Here is a 20,152-nt window from a genome sequence, read left to right on the forward strand (position 1 = left end):
ATTGATGTTAAATATAAAGGTTACTGCAGAACTGTGTAAGTACGCCGCCAAGAAACATGTAAAAACTGTGAATAATGCTCCTGAATGTGATTTTAACCACGAAAGATTACTTTTAAGTATCTTGCATTTTTAAGGTTCTATCCCTGTCTGTGCTGCCCCATAAAGCACAAGAGGAGGAAGCCCGCATCCCGCTGGGTGTAATACTAGCGTTCTGAGGCAGAACAGCAGTAATCGCATCAGTCTTAAAGATGCAGCATGCACGGACCGAACCCCCCACCGCATCCCTTAGTGAAGAACGACCTGTTCTCGCAAGTAGGTGAAGGAGAGAGGGCGAGTGGAAAAGACGTGAGAGGGAGTGGGAGGTAGAATGAACCAGAAAGGGAGGCAGTGCAGCGCGAGAGAGAGGATGGGGGGGAGAGAGAGAGTCAGAGGCAGGAAGCGTGCAACAGCCAGCAAAACAGAAATGCAGGGAGTTTGAGGGAGAGGGTGGAAAATCCGAGGCCCTCCGCCAACCGAGGGTGAGGGAGAAAGAGGGCGAGTGTCCAGCGTAAGCAAAAAAGCAGGATCGAGAAGGGGAGGGGGTTGGAGTGAACGAACATGCCTGAGAAAGTTACGGGACAAAAAGGTAGAACAGCTGAGAAAGACATCTCCCTGAGGTTGCCTCTCGAGAGATCGCAGGATGTCCTCTGAGACAAAAGGGATTGGGCAACGCCAACCTCAACCAAATCTGTTGCAGAATGGATTACGACGTCCGGGAGATGCGGGTCAACATCTGGACGGACCTCAAGCGGACGTCCACACTTATTTTTGGACCAGCCACGTAATAAGCACCTGTGGACTGAAGCAAGCAAATTCCACCTACAATGGATACGATCATCCACCTCTAACCGATCGGAGGGGTCACGTACAGCTAGACGTGGCTGGCAAGAGCTGTCAGGCAGAGTTAATGAGGGTGCAGTGGAACCGTCCCCTGGGGAACGGACTGCAACATAACGGAGTCTCTGTGAACTACAGCTTGAAAGAATGCAGCTTTGTGGCCCGCCAGCGCCAGACCGAGCCACACCTCCACTCGAGGAAGTGTGTTTTGGACACGCCAGCACAGTTCGGAGGTCACGGAAACTGTGGGCCGCCTGTTTGTGCGGCCGAACAACAATCAGGTTCTGTGAGAGAGGCCCTCCTTAAGGAGCCGAATGCGTCGGACTGGAGGAGAACAAGTGACTTTGATAGCGTAATTTGCACTTCTAATGGTAGATCTGTGGCACAGGACTTGAACCAGGCGGACGAAGTTATGTTCTCCACCAAAGATTACAATAATACTCACCAGCAAATAAGACATCAGGAAGAAGTTGCCCAAGGGGATGTGAACGGACCAGGAAACACGTGGACCTCTAAACGGAGCCAAAGAGCCATACAAGACCAGATTCAAAACGTGGTGGTGAGCCTCGAAGAGGTTCTTCGTGGCCTGAAAGAGATACATCTGGAAATGAACGAGGTAAAAGTTGAAATAATCACTTTGTCTTGTGCAATACTCTGCGGGAATGGAGCTTAGCAGATGTTTTTCATAATCACTTAAACAAAGGACACCTTATAAATCTTTTGTTTAGTTTAGTCTTTACTGTCTGATGTTCTTAGTTCAGAACCGTGTATGTTCTTATATTTATCCTCCTATTAATAATGAATACTGTTTATACAGAGCTCTGCCTTTGTTGTTTGAGGATTTTGTGAAAGTTTATTGTGGACAGGATCTGCTCCATTTAACAAATGTTTTCGACGCTGCCCAGTGGTTTTAAACTCACAGCTGAGACTGAGAGCAGCTGGAGATCATCCACGGCGTCGTAATCTCGTAAACTAGCCTGTCGTCACTCTTGCGTGAAATGTGTCCTTATTGTTTTGGCTTTTAGAACTTTGGACGTTTTGCACCTTGTGGTTTTAGTAACCAGCGTGTTGTCTTTCCCTTGAGATCAGGTGGTCCGGCAAATAGACCTGCTGACTGCGGATATTGATATGGGCAAAGACGATCCAGGTGGCGCTTTGTCAAGTAAGATGGACGTACTTGAATCGGAGTCTCCGAGATGTGGTGACAGTGTAGCGGCATGTTCATCAAACAAGGCCCAACCAGCCTACCCCATCAGGGATCAAACGCAATCACTTGGATCAACTCAGGAGATGGTCCATTCCCAAAGACATGAATTGAGAACCGCTACCGGACGACGGGAACAGAAGCCCCCTCCCTACCCATACCCCAGCACGACGGGAAGAGTGAACACTAAAGCAAAAGGCCAGAAAGCACCACCTTACCCTTTCAGACGAAGACTACTCTCTACTATTGTTTGAATCATTTTGTGCCATGAACTAGAACAATATGCATCGTTACAGAAGAAAAAGCAGTACATGGTGCGACGAGCTGCTTTTCTGGTGAGTTTGGTCCAAGGCCAAAACATCAGAGATCATATTTTATCTCTACGTAGGTCTCTAAAGAGGACATATCGGAAACATCATGTCCTATTAAATACAGACAAGAAAGCGGTTTCTGCTGACTAGGGAGCACTTCTCAGAAATATTGAATGTCAATGGTTAAGTTAAGGTACGGGGAGATTATTTCTAACCTCGCTTGGCATCTGGAGTGGAAGCAATTACAATTCCAATGTATCTCATCTCCCAGCAAGCCCCATCTGTTAAAGGATTATATTTTTATTGCTTACCTAACCCGTCCGCCTTGAATTTTCTATTTCAGATACATGATGACATTTTTTCGAAATCGTAGTGGTGCAAGCGTATTTAAACAGGTGCCGCAGAGGCCGTTTCCACTTTCGCAGCTGTATGTCTCCCTCGTGTGTGCTGCGGCGCTCATTTCAAGCTGTAGATGGGTGCCAAGACTTTGGATCAAAAGCAAATGAGATTTGTAAAAGGATTTGGTATGAAAAAATGTTTTTGCTGAATGGGCAAATCTTATATTAGGATTTTAGGGCCAAGAAATACTTAAAGGGATCTAAATTGAAGATTATTTTATCTTCGCCGTCATGTCGTTCCAACCCTTATTTTACTTTCATTCGGCAAAACACAAAAGTTTGAACGTTGAAAACTAAATTACATTGAACTCCATTGACTTTCATTGTATGAACACAAAACCACTCAAAGTATCTTCTCATGTGTTACACTGAAGAAAGACTTTGAACCACACGAGGGTGAATAAATGACAACAAGTTGTTCATTTGTAGGTGTCAAAATAAACAACTGATATGAAGACACTGAATGTTTTGATCAGATTTATTACAGATCAGTACTATAGAATAAAGCATGATTGGAAAAGAAGGTAACTCAATGTGTTTTTCCCCCACCACAGTCAAAATCAAAGGATTCTGACAAAGCCTGAAAACATCGTGGGAATTCTCAATGAGAAGCTCAACGACATCAGAAGATCGGAAGGTAAGCATGAGCATATGTGAGCAAGAAAATCCAACTAGAACGCCAAAAAAAAAACGTTATGAGCAAATTTACCTCTGATATCATTCGACTAACAACCTTTCACGTCACCTAACTTTCTTTTGACAATATGAAAAGATGTACATTATTTTTCGCAAATAAAAGTTTTCCCTTCTTAAATTGTCCCTTTTATTATCAGTCCACTAAGCACCCAGTCACGTAACTCCGACAAGTTTGTAGACGTTTTGTCAAAACAAAAGCCCCACGCTTTCCGTGACTCGATGTCCCTATGTTAGCGCACGGTCAATTGGCAAAGCTTCCGTAGTTGTCCAACGTCCTTACGTGCCGGGGATCGTCCACTCAGAGCTCATCGTGGCGCGTCTGACCGATGACAGTAAGCTTTGCGAGCTCAGAATGGAATTTTCCATCACGATGAGTCACTGAAAGAAATAATAAAGATGTATCAGAACAGTCAGGGATGACCAAGTATGAATACTAATCTACCACACCTCACCTGTGGACTCGGACACAATGTACTCTTCTTCTTTTAATGCAACATCTTTTTGTCCACCCACAGCCGTCTGGGACTGAGCAGGCAAGAGAGAGAGCGAGAGAGAGAGAGAGAGAGAGAGAGAGGGGAGATAAGTGACACAAGACAAACAAATGGAGAAACCAAGATGTGTACACTGCATAACAAGAAGATCCTGTCTAAGAAAAACAGAGAGACAAGAGTCTATGGAGCTTTTGAACTTTTATTCACACAGGGGACAATGCCACCAGGACGGCACTGTCTGCTTGTTACTGAGAATTTCAATGTCATCTGAAGATGTTGTCGTGATGTCTTGATATGCAAACACGTCTAACTGATTGTGATCTCAGAGCCGACCAGCTTTATGAATCTGAACTGAGGTTTGATCTTAAGGCAGATGTCAATGTCGACATGCCCTTCAAAACAAATGTTATGTGCCGAGTTCATAAATAAAACGATTTTCTCAGTCTAATGTGCCAAAGCGTTGAAAGCACGTCTTTATATTGAATCATATGCTTAACGGAATGCAGAATGTCTAAGTCATTGAGGTGCTGCTGTCAAATAATGAAGAATCTGTGCTTTTGAGTCTCCGGAGGTACACTTACATATGCGGTGGCGTACTCGATCTTGGCTCCTTTTATCTCTGCTTTGAACTGGGTGAAAAACAGGTAAGACTTCCCCTGGGGCCTTTCATGAAAATGAGAAACAAAATCAATACCATCCCTCTTTCATCTCAAATCCCACGACTGTGTTAAAAACAAAGAGAATCAAGATAAGATTTGCTAAAACGCAAAACGGGTTGCATATGGAGGCAAGGATTTTCTCATAGGCAATTTAAGAATTAAAGTTACCTCCATACTGAACAGGAAAACAGCTTCTTGTCGTCGCTGAGACCAACACTCATTTGCCATTGCTGGAAGAAAACAATTCAACGCTTAACTTTATAAGCCATTCTGAATAAGCACATTTTTACAGACGGGTTGTTATCCCCATAACAATAACCGAGGTAGATAAGCTAAAAGTGTTCATTCTTTTATTATAAGATCTATTTAATACTTACATAGGATTAGAATTACACATATTTTTGTTGATGAAGAGTATTGATACGTTTATTTTTATAAAATAAGAACATGTGTCTCACCTCATTGGTTCCTCCTTGAGATGCATACGTGAAGATGCATTCATACTTTTTCTAAAACGAGATTATGAGTTCACACAGAGATATATAATACACACAAAATTTATTATTTAATTAATGATGTATGTTTTATTTATAAATACGCCTTTTTATATTATTAATACGTTTATGTATGAATGCATCACAACAAAAAACAGTCACACATAAATAGAAACAAATAAACTCCGCAATAATTCAAGATGCATGACGTCATGATTAAGACAGGTGACAACTGACGGCATTTGGTGTCATTATGCGATAACAAATGACGTAAATTTCGGTCTGTTTTTCCGCACAAAACTATGATGAGAGTTTCGAAACATCACGTAAGTCATATGAACAACTTCGATCGAGGTGCTTTTATTTGTAGTTTTCGACAGCCTTAGTCCGCTTTCATTTAGTGGAAAAACTCTAGTAAACCGCTCGGAAGCCCCATCAGAATCTCTTCATTTGTGGCCCACAGAGGAAAGACGGTCATTCAGATTTAAAACGACACGCGGTGAGTAAATAATAACAATTTTATTACTATTTTAAAGTAAATCCTTCATCAAAAGGGGGCGCTCCGCTCCCAGTGAGCGATCGTACCTCAGCTGTGCCGCCATATTGGATCAGGCAAGATTGCTTTATACACGCAAAATCGTAAACGGGGGAGCTTTGGTAAAACAAAAGTGTATTTGAGAATCAACACATTTAGAATTGTGAACGTTTTAGTGCGTTTATAGTAAAGAAAAGTCAAAGCTCGCGTTCATTTGAATGGATATGCCCGGTCCAATATGGCGGACTCGTCGACGTATAGCAGCAAAGGACCAGAGCACTCAATGAATGTCCAATGAGAAGGTGACGGGTGTTATTATTTACATGCGTACTATTTACCCATTTATTCTTATAACAATATCATATGCATAAAATGTACTGTACTGTAAACAGTTACTGAATACAGGCGGGACTTAGACTTATTAGATAAATGCTTAGAATGAGTCTCTACCATTAACGCACAACTTAAACGTCATTTAACTTGGCGTCATCAAACCACCCAGTGCTGTCAAATCAAATGTTGGTGTAAAATGGAAGAGGTGAACTCACGATTTTGCCGGAGAAAGTGTGCACAACCCCTCCAGGTTTGACATCGAAGTCCAATGTTTTGGTTCTGTCGGCGGAGGCGCGAGTCGCGCACAGGAACGCGCACACCAGCAGCAGCTTTACGCACGAATACAGGTGATCATCACATGCCATGATGTTTAATAATGAAAGCAAAGATGAATGAAAAGATGCCTGCACTTTTCCTGTATCTTTCCTTCTGGCGAGGGCAACTTTCGGACGTTCGGGGGTTTAAGCATCTAGTGGCTTGGAGGAGAATTGCAACACGTTCCCATGTACAAAAGTTGTAATTTCCTCAAAACTTTTAAGATCTTAAAAGAATACATGCAAGTCACATTTATATGGTGATTTTGAATATATTAAATACATTTGTTCAAAATAATGACCAACTTTTCTTGGTAATTTGGTCAATTGGTCTGAAAGTATTCAGCCTGAAAACACACTTCTCTATGTATATTTTAAAGACTTACTGATCTTTAAGTATTTATTTATTATCAGAATATTAAAACTGAACCATTTATCTGAGATGTTTCCGTAACTCTGAATATGTCAAACGGATTTTGACATACTCAATGAGTATAGTTGATGAGTCAGATAACGCAATACACAAACACATTAATCACATTTGTGAGCAGCTCAGATTGAAATGGACAAAACAACACAAACACATAATTAAGAATTACAAGGTTCAATCGAGAAATCAGCTATCTTTAAGAATCAAGCTGAAACCAATAATAATCAGACTTCCTGCTTTTTAATCGATGTCAATAGTAAGAGATTTTCTTGCATGCGTATTGGTGCATGCATATCTACCATCAGGGACTAACTCTTGACATGTCGGTGAGTCAAAGGTCTTGTTGAGCTGACGTTTCTGAAGTGAGATCTCATACGGAAACTTCTCTGGCATAAAAACCTACGGCACTGGAATTTCACCTTCCTGTGTCACTTTAAATGTTCAGACGGGAGGAGGCCTCTGCATTCTCAACTCTTTTGAAGATCTTGAGCAAACGGCAGTGTTAATTTGACTCCAGAGACTCGTAAGCCATGACCAGAAATACAGCTGAGGATCATTAATGTATGTAACCGGCGGTTAAAATATACGATCTTGTAGTAAAATATGACAAAATTATAATGGTCATAATGGGCCTTGTTTTCTATAGCACCTTTATAATTGCATCTCAAAGTATTTAATACATTAAAATACAGAACATTTCATGTAAAAATATAAAACATTTGTTAAAAAAAGTGAGTTTTGAGAAAAAAACTAAAAGAATATTTATGTCTCTATCAGAGGGAATATAGTTTTATAGTTTTGTAAGTACCAGTCTCATATTATCACTAACATGCATGGGCCAAAAACTTAGCAGAGAAAACACACAATGTCATGCTTGGTAACAGTTGAACTGGTCTTGGTTCAAAAATATATAATTGATAGTCCAAATGGGAAAATAAATATTACAACATATGTAATACATTTTAAATAAATCGAAATAAAACTACTAAATAAATGAATGTGTCAGTGGAGGGGTGATATAACATGTTTGTATAATTCAGTAAACATAAAGATTAAAATGATATTTAACTCAAATTAAATATCCCTGTTGCAACAGTTAGGTTTGCGAAAGGCAGACTGGATCAATATCTGTAAAGAAATAACATGAAAACGATGAATGTCCATGCAGAAAAAAGTGATTTACAATTGTCTGCTGCCTAAAACTCACCCTGTGATTCTGCAGTTGTGTGCTTGGACGTGTGACCCTGTGTATCTGATATCACATCTGACGATATTATTGGAGAAATCAGACTCCTGCACTTGAAAACCCGGATTCACGGTTACCTGTCAATGAGTCATGTGATGTAAAATAAGAATTAGCATAATTCAGTTTTGTCTCAATAATGGAATGACTAATGGATATCTCGCCTTTAAAATATACTTTCCAGGTGAAACGTCTGTGACGTCAATCCACTGACAGTCAATGTTAGCATGATAAGTGTCATAGCAGCCTGGACCCAATCCCTGCGTTGAATGAAAAACACAATAGTTCTTGACCAAAATATTACATTAGTGTAAAGGATTTGGTTCCTTTAATGGATCCTTTATTAAGGATTTGGATTATAAACATTTTGTTGACCTGTGTGTGAGCCGTGCAAGCATATCGTCTCCTCACGCCCGGATCACAGCTGGTGTCCTCCAGACAGAAACTGGCTTTGTGACCCTCAGCAACCTTTCTGCCCGTGGAGGCGTCCAGGAGGTCATAGTGGCTGAAAGCCTCCATGCTGTGGTAATGTCTTTACAACAAAAACCTTATCAAAAGAGTTTAACACAACACCATACAAAATAGAATTAAATAAAGCTTACTGATGGCAACTGTGCCATTCCCACTGATGGTGCGGTTTCACAGGGAGAAAATCGCCCGTCCCTTGGTTTTTAACTCTCTGAGGGAATCGGAGAAGCACACGATAGTCCAGATCCCTGATGCTTGGGCTGTAAGCTGAACTATAGACCAAGGCAAACACTTTTTACATTCATTCATTTAGCAGCAAAGAGACTTCAAATTTCGTCAATGTTTATAAAAACATTTCCCTTAAAAAGCGATGTGATGTCATGCCTGGAGAGGCAGTTCTCCTCAGCAGCACATCTCAGTGAATACATCTGTGCTCGCTGAATGTATGACCCTGCTTGGATATAGTATGGATCAGGGATGAGATCAGGCAGGCCTGGAAAATATTGGAACATAAATCTTTACATAGTTTAAAGGCAAAGAATGTGTTTTAGTCCAGGTACGAATATTCATTTAAAATATATTTCTGTAGCACTTTTAATGATTTTGAAGTCGTGTAAAGACGCTTTACGTAGAATACTTTTTAGACAAAAGAAAAAACGGTAAAACTATAGAATATTAAATAAATGTAATATAAAACTAAACCCCCTTGCCGTCTGTTTACACCTGGCTCTAAAATTGTTTTTCCTATTAAAAATCATTTTATTGTTGTCTTACCGTTGTGGAAATATCTGGTTCCAGATGGACTCTGGCGTTGTCTATTCGAACTTCCATACGGGAGTAGATTATAGTTGAAAGAGTTTCTGCCATTAACATTGGTTGGTTCATCCCCAATCATACTTTCACCTTCTCCATCCACGTGGTAAGGAAGATTGAATCCATCTCTGATGTTACCAGATGCTGACAGTAAGGACACTCCAGGTACTAAACTGGATCTCGAAAGCTCGGTGTTATTCGCCTTTATTGTAGAAAGTTGCGGTTGATGAATGACCTTCTCCTCTGAATTACTAGTGGCTGGAGTTTCAGCGGTCGAAACAGGTGATGGCACCAGCTTTCTAGCCGCAAAGCTTGTGCTCAATGAAGATACCCAGGGTGCCAGTGTAGTCGTGCCGGTTGCTGATGGTGCGCCAGAGCGCAAAGACTGGCTGCGTAAAAACGCAATCCTCTCCGTGCGTAAAGATGCCAAACGTGCATTGTTGTTCCTCGCATGGGATGTGCGAGGTGATACCACGTAGGGTGTCGCATCCACTCCGCGAACACCACCGTTCGTGGAACTAGCTAATCGCTCCGGCGCGTACTCGGGATGCGCAATTGTATGCTCCCTTGCGCCCGCGAAACGTCGCAGCAAAACCCTCCCCGTGTGTCTGGGCATCAAGTGCCGGGTCAGGAAGAACCTCATGTTCCGTCGTGCAGAATCCAGTGTGTGATACTGTGTACCAGAGCTCAGTAAACTAAAAACCTGACCGTTATTTTCCCACTGGACCTTGTGTTTCCAGGGTCCATGTCGCTGCGCGGTGCTCAAACACGCAAGATGTATGGAGACGAGGAGAATAAATGAATATTTCATTTCTTTTAATTTAGAATTTAAATACATTTCTTTTTATTTACTGGTATTTTGGATCCAGGTTCAACGGAGTGTAAAGTATCTTGAGCTCCTCAAAGCTGTTAAGTAGGCCTACAGTTTGAGTTCAGGGTTGAACTCTCTCTCTCTCTCTCTCTCTCTCTCTCTCTCTGGTAGCAGACTATCAACATGAAGTTCACACTTTACTGTAAAGGAGTCATTGAGATTTTCGTAACCGGTCACTATATATTTGAATGAAAAAGATATATAATGAACAGTACTATCTCTATACTTATTTCTGTATTTTATACCAGCCCATACAGTGATCAGCCGGTTATGCAGACATAAAGGGTGGCTTGTGAAATGTAGGCTGATCTGCATTTACATTGAAGTGTACCAGGCGTATAGGTAGAACTTTACCACTAGGGGGCATTTGAGTCTTTCTATTGAGTCGTATGGAGGGTAATTGCGTAAAAATGAACTGCTTGAACTTTCCTTCACAGGGTTGTTCATCCAATAATGTTTTTCATTTTCTTCATTCTTTCACAACTTTGGTAACCAAACATGGGCCCCCATTTAACTTCCACTTTATGGACACAAAACCATTTAGCAAAATATATTTTGTTTGCCAAAGGAGTATACATGTTTTAAATGAATATATGACCGGATTTTTAATTTTTGGTGAACAATCCCTCGTTTCTGTTCTAGGTAGAGCGTTGCGTAAGCATAACAAAGGTAATGGGTTTAAGTCACTTTAGATAAGTGTCTACCAAATGCATAAATGATGAATGTTTCTCTCTGAATGGACTATTGCAGGAACATAGACAAACAGGATAGAAGTTTAGGCAGTGGAAACGGCCATCAAGAGTCCTGGAATTGTGCCAGATACGACATCACTACATACAAATCTACTCTTAACATAAACCCACACCCTATGAAATGTTTTAACGATAACAGACGTTTTATAACGACACTTGTTACTTACTGTGAATGTCCTTCCACTTACATCATTGCACTAATATTTGAAGTTCGTGTGTAAGCATTTGTCATACGAGAGACACCACTGAAAACACATTGGCAGTTAATGTGCTCAAGGTTTATTCAGGAAAATGTCTAGACCGTGTTTGTTTTCATTGAATTCAGCGCAGATATCATTACATACAGAAAGGCTTAGAGATCAAGGTATGCACTTAAAGTTTATGCATTTGGAAAAAATACACTTAAATTAATGGCCTCATGTATCTGACTAGCTTGGCTACATTTACTTATAACAATTTAATTTTAAAGAGGGACTCCACAAAGACACTTAAGGGTGTAAACAGACCAATATATGAACTTGGTTTAAAAAGAACATTTGGTAAAGATGTAAACATGTAGTAAAGTCTTACAATACATGCGATTCAAGATAAAACAAAATTAAGGTTTGGGAAATCAAAGCACAATGTTTATTGATACACTAACAAAAACTATGTTTGGAAACACTTATGTGGTTCCATGATGAAGTGCTTTGAAAGTCAGCAATTAAAAATAAACAGTCAACAAATTAAAAACATCAAATCAAATGTTCCTCTGCAAGCACTTAAGTTACATTCTTGTCATTCTATTTACAAAACAATCACCATAAAAAAAAAGATGTTTATCTACAATTTTGTACATAGATGTTGGAACAGAGGGTGCTCCTGCTGTAAAACGACAAGATAAAAATCACGTCATTCGTTTTATTTATCAATATAAATTGGTATTTTTCTATATTCTGAATCTGCCTTTACTCACCTATAAGCGATTCAGGAGCGTGTTGTGGATGTCTTCGTAGACCTGATTGTACATCTCATCTTTCGTTTTTAAACCATCAAGGTATTCTGATCAATGAAAAGAAACACAATGAATATCTATACAAAATATGATGCGTTTTTAATTGAAACAGAACAGGAGTGTGTAAACCGCACCAATTGGCAAACCACAGTTCTCCATCTCGCGTTTGTGTTTCAGGTACATGGGCCACACGTGACCGTCAAAGAGCCCGGGAGGATCAGGGACAGTATAGTGCCGTGTACTGAAAGAATAACAATAGAGTGATTGTTCCATCCATATTTAGCTTTAATCATGTGTTTGATGGTTGTATTAGCCATGCACCTTCTCCTGTTTTTGCACTCTTCATATGGGATGGTTATAGAGTAACTTTTGTCAAAGACGTCCACCAAAGGCCTGTTTGGAGAGACAAGAGTTTAATGTTCCGATTAAAATCAAGTTTGTCACAAGCTAAAAAGAACATACACGGGAACTGACTCATTTACGGATTACAGCACATGTTAGGGGGTTTCAAACAATGACCCAGTCAAAAGAGTCACCCACAAACCCATATGAACTCCAAAGGCCCAGCACACTTCCTTATCTACACCCATGCAGAAAATCACATGACCAGCACAGAAACGTCAAATTGTACACCATGTGCCCTTATGCGCACACAAATCTAATCTTTGCCATTCATAAGGTCTGGGCCTCAAAAAGTGAGATGTGCTGCACTCACTTGTAGTTGTACAGTAGAAATCCTTCTACGATAAGTATGTGAACTTGACTCTCGGGGTCATCCATCTCGGCAGCCGGGGTCACCTGGACACCATGAGAACGGGCAAACTTGACCGGGTTCTCCATCCAACCCCTGACGGTGTTCACCATGGCCTCCATATCCAAAGACGTGATCACTACAAAAGAACATGAACTTTGTGGACGACTGGAAATGTAAAAATGAGCTCAATTTGAATGACAAAGCCACACTGGAGGCAATGGAAATGGACTGGGAGGGACATTTAAACTACGTTTGTTAAATGCAGGGCGAGGCGAAGAATGAGTTATTTCACTCCTACGGTAGTGGTATATTCTTACCATCCCACTGTTTAAAGCCGTCCGCTCCGACTGCTATCTGATCCGGTGGCTGAAATAACAGTGACCAATAAAACACTGCAGCAACTGTCATCATCTACGTCTGTTGTGTATAATACAGCTAGACTACTGATCTAGAATCAGGTCTCGCTGGTTTTAACCTGATGAACACAACTTGACAAGGGAGCAAACTGATCACGGATCAGCACGCATGTTGCGCACACAGATGTACTGAAGTAAAAAACTATTTGTAAATGCGTTAAACCCACCTTGAAAAAGTCATCCTGGTGAACCACACAACAGTTTGGCAAGGCTTTTATTAACCTGTTCGTCAAGGTGGTTTTTCCACCATTGGTAACACTAGAAATAAAATGGTGTTGATGTTAAAATAAGAATAGAACCCATTTACTATTATTATAGTTGTGCAAAGAAGATGAAACAACCAATTCAGATGAATCAGCTCGGCTAATTGTGTAGGCTATATTGCTAAGGTTAGCAAGTAAAATGGCGGGATGTCTCATCACAACAAACTGGCACACGATAATATTATCATACACGAGACTCTGCTTTCTAATACCATAAGCAGTTAACAGGTTTAATATTAAAACACGTCGAAACGTCTTACAGCGACATCTACAAAGCAATTCTTAGGCTTTTGTTAGAAAGCTGCTGGTGTGAGACATCTCGTCTTGTACACAGCACAAAAATATTAGCGAAACAATTAATAACAAACGCACTTTATTGTTGCAAACGTACTTTTACAATAATAAAAAGCCAAGTTTAAGAAATGACATTTGTTAAGAAGTTCGTTAAAGACCGTTACAACATCTACAGAACTTTCGGCGGGGAGAGGTTTTTAAATCTCCCGCTCAAAGTTTAAACATGAGTTTCAAAACTCGCGATATTTACAACAGCTGTCAAATAAGCAGCGAATGAGTCTAAACACAAACGATAACTTACGGTTATTCATATACACGCGATATAATTTCGCTTACCTAATTTTACCCACATGGCTAGACTAGTATAAATAGCAATACGATGATATTGTGAATAAAAGGACACTTACCCGCCTATTGCTATAATGTATTTCATTGTTTCCGCGCTGTTCTGGTTCGAGATGTCCTAGATCAGAAGCCTTAGAAAACGTCGACTATAAGAATTTAGTACAATTACGGAGTCAACTAAGTTCCTCGTCTTATCACCACAAACCCAGTCGCACGTGTGTATATAAGCTAAACTATACGTCACAAGGGAGGCGTGGCTAATGGGCCGAGCAGCCAATAGTTGTATGGAGGCAGAACATGCTGGACGTGCAGAATGATAAACCTCGCAGGATTCTTTTATGAAAGCAAAAACAAATTGGACAAAATAAGTTACCGGAGCCATAAATATGTACAGATATCAAAATGCGTTTACTGTAGAGTATGTTTAGAGTTCAACTTTTGTCTGAAGAATGTTAAGCATGCAGTGTTTATTCAAACGTAAAAATACAAAGCCATATAAAGAAATGAAAAGTCTCGTTTCATTAGAGTGCTCATAGACAGATTGAATTCCGGTAACGACATTCTTTCCTGTAATACCAGCCGGCAAGTTCATTAAAAGGCTTTAGGGTGTTATCCTGAAATGCAGAGGGTTTTTTTGGATATCCTTGAATGAACCCACACTTATTTAGGTTAAGGGTCTCATGGGCAGAGTCATTGTGCATTAAACTTTTAAATACCACGTGCCATGGTGTCTCATAGAGGATCCAACAATCCAATGCATCCTAAATGGGCATTTATGGAGGATGGATGTTTAGTGTAAACTATGAAATAAAGATTTTCAAGTACATTGCCTGGCATTCAATGGTAATCAAACGTGTAAATTAATGCGTTTTAATGACATAACTATAATCAGTGACGTGTGAGTGATTTAAAGCCAAAACAGTCATGTGTATAACAAGGGCACAATCTATGATAAGAATAGTTTCCTTTGGCCAAATAAGCAGCGTACTTCAATTACAAGTGAGGGTCATTCTTTATTTAGGCCATAGTGTGACTGGTCATTCAGTCGTACAAGACCTCTGATGTAACAGTCAGACATACTGAATTAATAAGGTCATGAGATGAGGCATATGTGCTAATAACGTCAACTCAGAAACACCATCAGATATAAGTTAATATTGTGTGGCTCTTTTATTTTCACTTTGATCATTTTATTTTCTCTTAAAAGTACCGACTCCGGTACCCAACCCTCGAATCTTTTTTTAAAATATGTAAAGTTAAACAATACAATTGTATTCATATATTTACATTAAGAATTCATGGTGCAATCCAGCTGCATAATTTATAAATCGCGACTAATCGTCTGCGATAAACGTTTTCGTTTACATGTTGGTGTGCTGTGAATGTATATATATGTATATATAAATACACACTTGCATGCATGTATATATTTCTTAAATATTTACATGTGTATATACAGTTTCATATGTTTATATATATAGATATCATTTGAATTCTTACAATTATGCATGTGCATGTTTGTATTAATATATTACACCAACATATATAATGTAAACGAAACCTTTTATTCTGCAGACGATTATTCGCGATTAATCATTATGCAGCCCTAGGGTGCACATTAAAATATTAACCCAAAATGAAATATTATGATTATGTAAAAAGTATTTCTGCATCCACGGTGGTCCTTTTGGCATTATTATGTTAATGTTATATTATGTATGCAAATAACCCATTTGGAAACACATAGGAAATCATCACAACAAACACAATTATAGTCATTCAATGTTTATCGAACTTAAGGCAACAAAAACGCTACTGCACATTAATGCCAAACAATGAGAGTAATATGACAGGCACTTATCATTTACAAAAGCTTATAATGAAACAGGATGAAAAATAATACATGCCAAGCCAAAACAAAACAATATCAAGTTACATTCGATTAGGGCACAGGGAGAAGTACAGAGTGCTAATAATCCACATGCACCACTGATCAAATTGAGCAGATTTAGGCAGGTGAAAGGTCACATAACATCCGCAAAGATGACACTGGTTAGGGACATAAAGCAGGGAACGGCCTATTTCAAAATATTATGGTGAATGCAGCAGTACATCTGCTTTTGGACACAGCAAAAGCTCAACCTGTCGGTGGATATTCAGACCCCTTATTTTAATTTGTGCCTTGGCAAACCAAAGTAAGCATGTTCCTCCCTCTTTCTTGCTGATCTGAGACGAGTTTGAAGTTTTCTAATATATGTGTTAAAAAACAGTGTATATATATATATATAATATATATATATATATATATATATATATATTATATAATATATAAGATATGAAATATGGTCCAAGACCAGCAGTAAAGAGTAACAACAATGTGTAGCTTATAACCACCAGTAGGCTTTCCCATTCAGTGTCCATGATCTTCAATAGCTGTTGTCCTGAAAACAAACGTGTTTGGATTTCTGAGTAATTGTTGTACGTAAAATCATTATAGTTGACATTGAAAGCATTTTTACATTGTGTAATCGCTTACCTCTCTGGATTGCTTGAGTCCTGTAGCTGTTTGTGCTGTTGATCTCCCTGCTCCTGCTCCATTCTAAAACAAGCAAAGCATTCTGGGTAAATAACCATGTGCTTGACTTTCCAAAATCCAATCGTCATATAAATAGTGTTCTTTGAGGATGTGTGTGTTACCTCTCCAATCTTACTTTCATTCTTTCCTCTTCAAACCTGCGAAGAAAAATTTATCATAAAATCTGATTTAGACACGTCAGTTTTGTGTTAACTTTAGATGGTCAGATCATAACAGATTTACTGGTCCTTACTGTAAGACACACTCTGGGATCTGAATATGCTCCAACGGGACGATCTTCTCCAGTTCTTCCAGACTGTGCACGTAGCGGATCTTATTCATGAACTTCACACTGAAGAGTCACACAAGAATATAATATGTTTAGGACATAAAAGGATTTTAGAAATAAGATAAAGAAGATGCCACGGTACCTGATGAAGGGTTTGGAAATGGCCAGAACGGTCCGGATAAACCAGGACGGGTGAGTGATGATGAGGGACTTCAGGTTCTTTCTCAGCCTTAACATCCAAATTAGAAGACGTTTCTATATCTAACGTTATTTAAATACAAAACTGACGTGTATATAAAAAAATATTCATACCTTCTGTCAATCATCTGATAGCATTTCTTCAACCAGCCAATGCCTGGCATTTTACCGCGAGGCGTTCCTCCATTTATGTAAATTATCAGGTAGTCCTCTGCCACCAGCATCTCCAAACTGCTCACCACGTACCTGAGGGATGGCACGCATGAGCAGGAAAGAGTGAAGAGAAGCCAAAATACATAAACATTGTGAGTTTTTACACAAATCTATCGCATGCCTTTAGAAGAAATATATAGATTTGCATATTACACATATATAGGATAAGTCTATATGGTCCTATTTATTTGTACATTTCTGTAGAAAATATTTTTTCAATAGCATCTCTGTAGTAAATATGTTTGTCGTTTCCTTACAGAAAGAGGTTTTCCATGAGATAATTATAATCTGGACAGCTGCTGTCGGGAAGGTAACAGGCCGAGAACACAATGATGGCGTTCACACCCTCGCCGTAGTATCCTAAACACAGAAGACAACTCAAGATGCAGTGGAGAAGCATCTGATCTCCATTAATATCACCTCGGGAAGACGCGAGTTACCTCCATGTGATATGACACGTAGATAGGGCCGAATGACCTGCATGTCAATACGATGTTCCTGTTCTCCGATGATCACAGTCCTCCACAGACGACCGTTGACACCGGACCCGTCCACGGCATCTCCTTCAACGTCGCTCTCAGCAGGGGGAGGTTTGGCCGAGGCCACAGGCGTATCATCTGAAAATAATACATGCATACATCTTTGTGGATGTTTCCATCTAGATGTTTAACACTGTATAAATCATAAAGTAATGATGATTTACCCTCCCACTCCAGGTCGTTGCCATTGCTGATGAACTCCAGAGAGTCTGACTCATCGGGGGTCTCGATATCGTCCACGTTAATATCCAGATCATCCGGGGTATCCAGAAAGTCATCGGAAAGCAAGGAACCTTCGCTCTGGTCCAGGGACAAGTTCATGTCCGGGGCCACCAGCGTACGCCGCTTCCGATGAGCCCCGCCCCCTCCAGCTCCACCAATGAGGAGGGAGTTTGGGGGAGCTGAACCAATAGAAATAAGCGTTAACAAATTACTGACAGTAAAAATGCGCAACACAAATACGTTTGAAAAAAATCACTTACAAGTTCTGCCCTCACTCAGGGCACAGGACGAATCCATGTCACCCTCCGCAGGAAGTGACCTTATAAGAGCAACATATTAATTCCTTTCCATTGTTTCAAAATTCAACCTTTGGTGGTGCACAATTGTGGTTTTGCAAATTAATATTCGGGTTCTGTTCCTTTAAATGGGATCGGATATGTAAATTAGCAGCGTGGACCCCGGGGGTCTTCGCACACATAATAGTGGGGGTTGTCAGAGCCGATGGGCCTGCAGCTGCTGCTTCTGTGCAAGAAAAGATGCTATTTAACCTGAAGTGAACGTCGCTTCGAATCAAAAGACTGTAGAAAGACACCAACAAAGCAAAATATCCACCACGAAAGACTGCAGAATGCATGCAACAATACTAATTCATAGTAGTCAATGAAAATCTATTTATATAAACAATGAATCAAAGTCTGAATGAAGTATTATCCATATAGAGCTAAATCAGATTTCTATAGCTTACATTGGATGTCAGTATTGAAGCATCCAACATCTTCAAGACCTAACACAATGTGTCATTTCAGCATGATTTAGATATTTAGATATATTATTTAAAGATGCTTACCTGCTGCTTAAGATAAACAAGGTTTGTTGCAGGTTTCTTATGTCGTGACGCCTCACTCAATGCACTCGTGAAATGTCATTGTCCTAAAGATGTTTAATATCTAACAAGCATCACTTCAAGGAACACAGCCGTGTGTCTTCTGATCCTCACATCCCTCCATTTTCCTGGTGATGCTGCTTGTGTTGTTGGCAGCTCGCTGCGTCACATGATGACGTGGCTCCTTTCCATTTACGGAGAGAACTGCACCTGCTCCTCTCAGCATCCGTTCAGCATCTCACTTAATGATTCTCTTTGCATCCAGGGTCAGAAGCTAATTCAACGCTGTTGTTTGGGAGGCTATGTGCATTTAACTCATAAATGAAGAATACGAAAAAGAAAAATGACAATTATTTATTATTCATTCAAACTTAACTTTCATTTCAGAGCTATCAGGTCCTGTACTGTAAGCATGGATGTACTGTAAGTTAAATACATATTGCAAACAAACAAGCCTATTACAGTATTCTGTTTCAACAGTTGATCATGTCTCTTTTTAAATACGTTTAGTCTATTCCCTTTATTCTATTGAAGGGTTAGGGTGAATAGGGATTTTGTAATTTAGGACCATAAACATCCCATGACCACTGAAACACAACAGACCCTTTGAAACGGAAAAATCTGGCTAAATCTGGTTAAACACTATTACACATTGAGCCGATAGATGGCGCTAATGTGCAATACATCTGTTCACTTACATCCTTTATGGACTCTGGGATATATTTATGCTTTATTATTTTAATACTTTTATTTATTTGATTACATTTATTTTGATTACATTCTTCAACATAATATATTTTGTTTTATTTGTATTTTGTCTGTTTTAATTCTTTTTGTAGCTTATTTAACCGTTTTTACTTTATTTCCTTTCTTATGAGATAATTTACTATTGATTCTGTTCTTTTACTGTATTACTTTGTATTTTGTTTTGTGTTTATTTTGTTTTAGTAAACAACGTTTCAACCGTTTCGTTTTCGTTTTATAATTTATGGAGAGCCAAATAACTCAAAATTAAATGTCTAAAAAAGTAATAATGTGCATCGTTTCATAGTTAAATGCATATAAATAATAGATAAATGTCATACTATGAAAATAAATGAACGAAAAATGACTTGAATTAACATATTTATTGACATCACAATGGGTCCTTTATTTATTTTTGTGTTGACAGTTGCCTTTAATAATTACTTTCTGTATTTTAAACTAATAATTAATAAATAGTAATTAAAATAGTTCAATTATGCATATAATGCTTCATACTTAATTTCGAGTAATTTGT

The 20,152-nt window shown here is 39.3% G+C and overlaps 5 protein-coding genes across 9 annotated transcripts; 1 reads left to right on the forward strand and 4 right to left on the reverse strand.

Annotated features, from left to right (window-relative positions):
• Nucleotides 1-454: 454 nt before the first annotated feature.
• On the forward strand, nucleotides 455-4,428 carry LOC306902487 (uncharacterized protein). Of its 2 annotated transcripts, XR_013787454.1 has the most exons (4): nucleotides 455-1,492; nucleotides 1,966-2,415; nucleotides 3,344-3,426; nucleotides 4,001-4,428. XR_013787454.1 is itself a non-coding variant. In XM_079471093.1 (2 exons), the coding sequence occupies exons 1-2, from the start codon at nucleotides 680-682 to the stop codon at nucleotides 2,332-2,334; spliced, it is 1,182 nt and encodes a 393-aa protein (XP_079327219.1). In that variant the 5' UTR covers nucleotides 560-679; the 3' UTR covers nucleotides 2,335-2,459. The 2 variants fall into 2 exon arrangements, 1 of the variants encoding a protein (XP_079327219.1); XM_079471093.1 differs by lacking the exons at nucleotides 3,344-3,426; nucleotides 4,001-4,428 and having other exon boundaries at nucleotides 560-1,492; nucleotides 1,966-2,459.
• Nucleotides 2,937-7,191, reverse strand: mydgf (myeloid-derived growth factor). Of its 3 annotated transcripts, none has more exons than XM_079471140.1 (7): nucleotides 7,041-7,191; nucleotides 6,213-6,473; nucleotides 5,094-5,144; nucleotides 4,804-4,865; nucleotides 4,558-4,639; nucleotides 3,938-4,010; nucleotides 2,937-3,863 (listed from the first exon to the last, which is right to left on the reverse strand). In XM_079471140.1, exons 2-7 carry the CDS (start codon nucleotides 6,360-6,362, stop codon nucleotides 3,784-3,786), a joined length of 498 nt encoding a protein of 165 aa, XP_079327266.1. In that variant the 5' UTR covers nucleotides 6,363-6,473; nucleotides 7,041-7,191; the 3' UTR covers nucleotides 2,937-3,783. The 3 variants fall into 3 exon arrangements, with proteins under 3 accessions (XP_079327266.1, XP_079327265.1, XP_079327267.1); XM_079471139.1 differs by having other exon boundaries at nucleotides 6,213-6,538; XM_079471141.1 differs by having other exon boundaries at nucleotides 3,252-3,863; nucleotides 6,213-6,326.
• Nucleotides 7,192-7,944: 753 nt separating this feature from the next.
• loxl5a (lysyl oxidase-like 5a) lies at nucleotides 7,945-9,908 on the reverse strand (the record flags this gene model as incomplete). The annotated part of the gene is made up of 6 exons (XM_079471940.1): nucleotides 7,945-8,064; nucleotides 8,149-8,244; nucleotides 8,360-8,516; nucleotides 8,587-8,724; nucleotides 8,837-8,945; nucleotides 9,227-9,908. The coding sequence occupies 6 exons, from the start codon at nucleotides 9,906-9,908 to the stop codon at nucleotides 7,945-7,947; spliced, it is 1,302 nt and encodes a 433-aa protein (XP_079328066.1).
• A 1,578-nt stretch (nucleotides 9,909-11,486) lies between these two features.
• On the reverse strand, nucleotides 11,487-14,209 carry mibp (muscle-specific beta 1 integrin binding protein). 2 transcript variants are annotated; one of them, XM_079471132.1, is made up of 8 exons: nucleotides 14,017-14,209; nucleotides 13,220-13,310; nucleotides 12,954-13,002; nucleotides 12,598-12,772; nucleotides 12,204-12,275; nucleotides 12,017-12,123; nucleotides 11,844-11,929; nucleotides 11,487-11,752 (listed from the first exon to the last, which is right to left on the reverse strand). In XM_079471132.1, the coding sequence occupies exons 1-7, from the start codon at nucleotides 14,040-14,042 to the stop codon at nucleotides 11,844-11,846; spliced, it is 606 nt and encodes a 201-aa protein (XP_079327258.1). In that variant the 5' UTR covers nucleotides 14,043-14,209; the 3' UTR covers nucleotides 11,487-11,752. The 2 variants fall into 2 exon arrangements, with proteins under 2 accessions (XP_079327258.1, XP_079327259.1); XM_079471133.1 differs by lacking the exon at nucleotides 12,954-13,002.
• A 2,089-nt stretch (nucleotides 14,210-16,298) lies between these two features.
• atcaya (ATCAY kinesin light chain interacting caytaxin a) lies at nucleotides 16,299-18,299 on the reverse strand. The gene is made up of 10 exons (XM_079471144.1): nucleotides 18,251-18,299; nucleotides 17,933-18,169; nucleotides 17,670-17,846; nucleotides 17,487-17,589; nucleotides 17,131-17,262; nucleotides 16,961-17,047; nucleotides 16,783-16,881; nucleotides 16,652-16,687; nucleotides 16,491-16,553; nucleotides 16,299-16,395 (listed from the first exon to the last, which is right to left on the reverse strand). Exons 1-10 carry the CDS (start codon nucleotides 18,285-18,287, stop codon nucleotides 16,365-16,367), a joined length of 1,002 nt encoding a protein of 333 aa, XP_079327270.1. The 5' UTR covers nucleotides 18,288-18,299; the 3' UTR covers nucleotides 16,299-16,364.
• Between the last annotated feature and the right edge of the window lie 1,853 nt (nucleotides 18,300-20,152).

The sequence above is a fragment of the Barbatula barbatula genome (assembly GCF_947034865.1).
Source record: "Barbatula barbatula genome assembly, chromosome: 13".
NCBI classification, from domain to species: domain Eukaryota; kingdom Metazoa; phylum Chordata; class Actinopteri; order Cypriniformes; family Nemacheilidae; genus Barbatula; species Barbatula barbatula.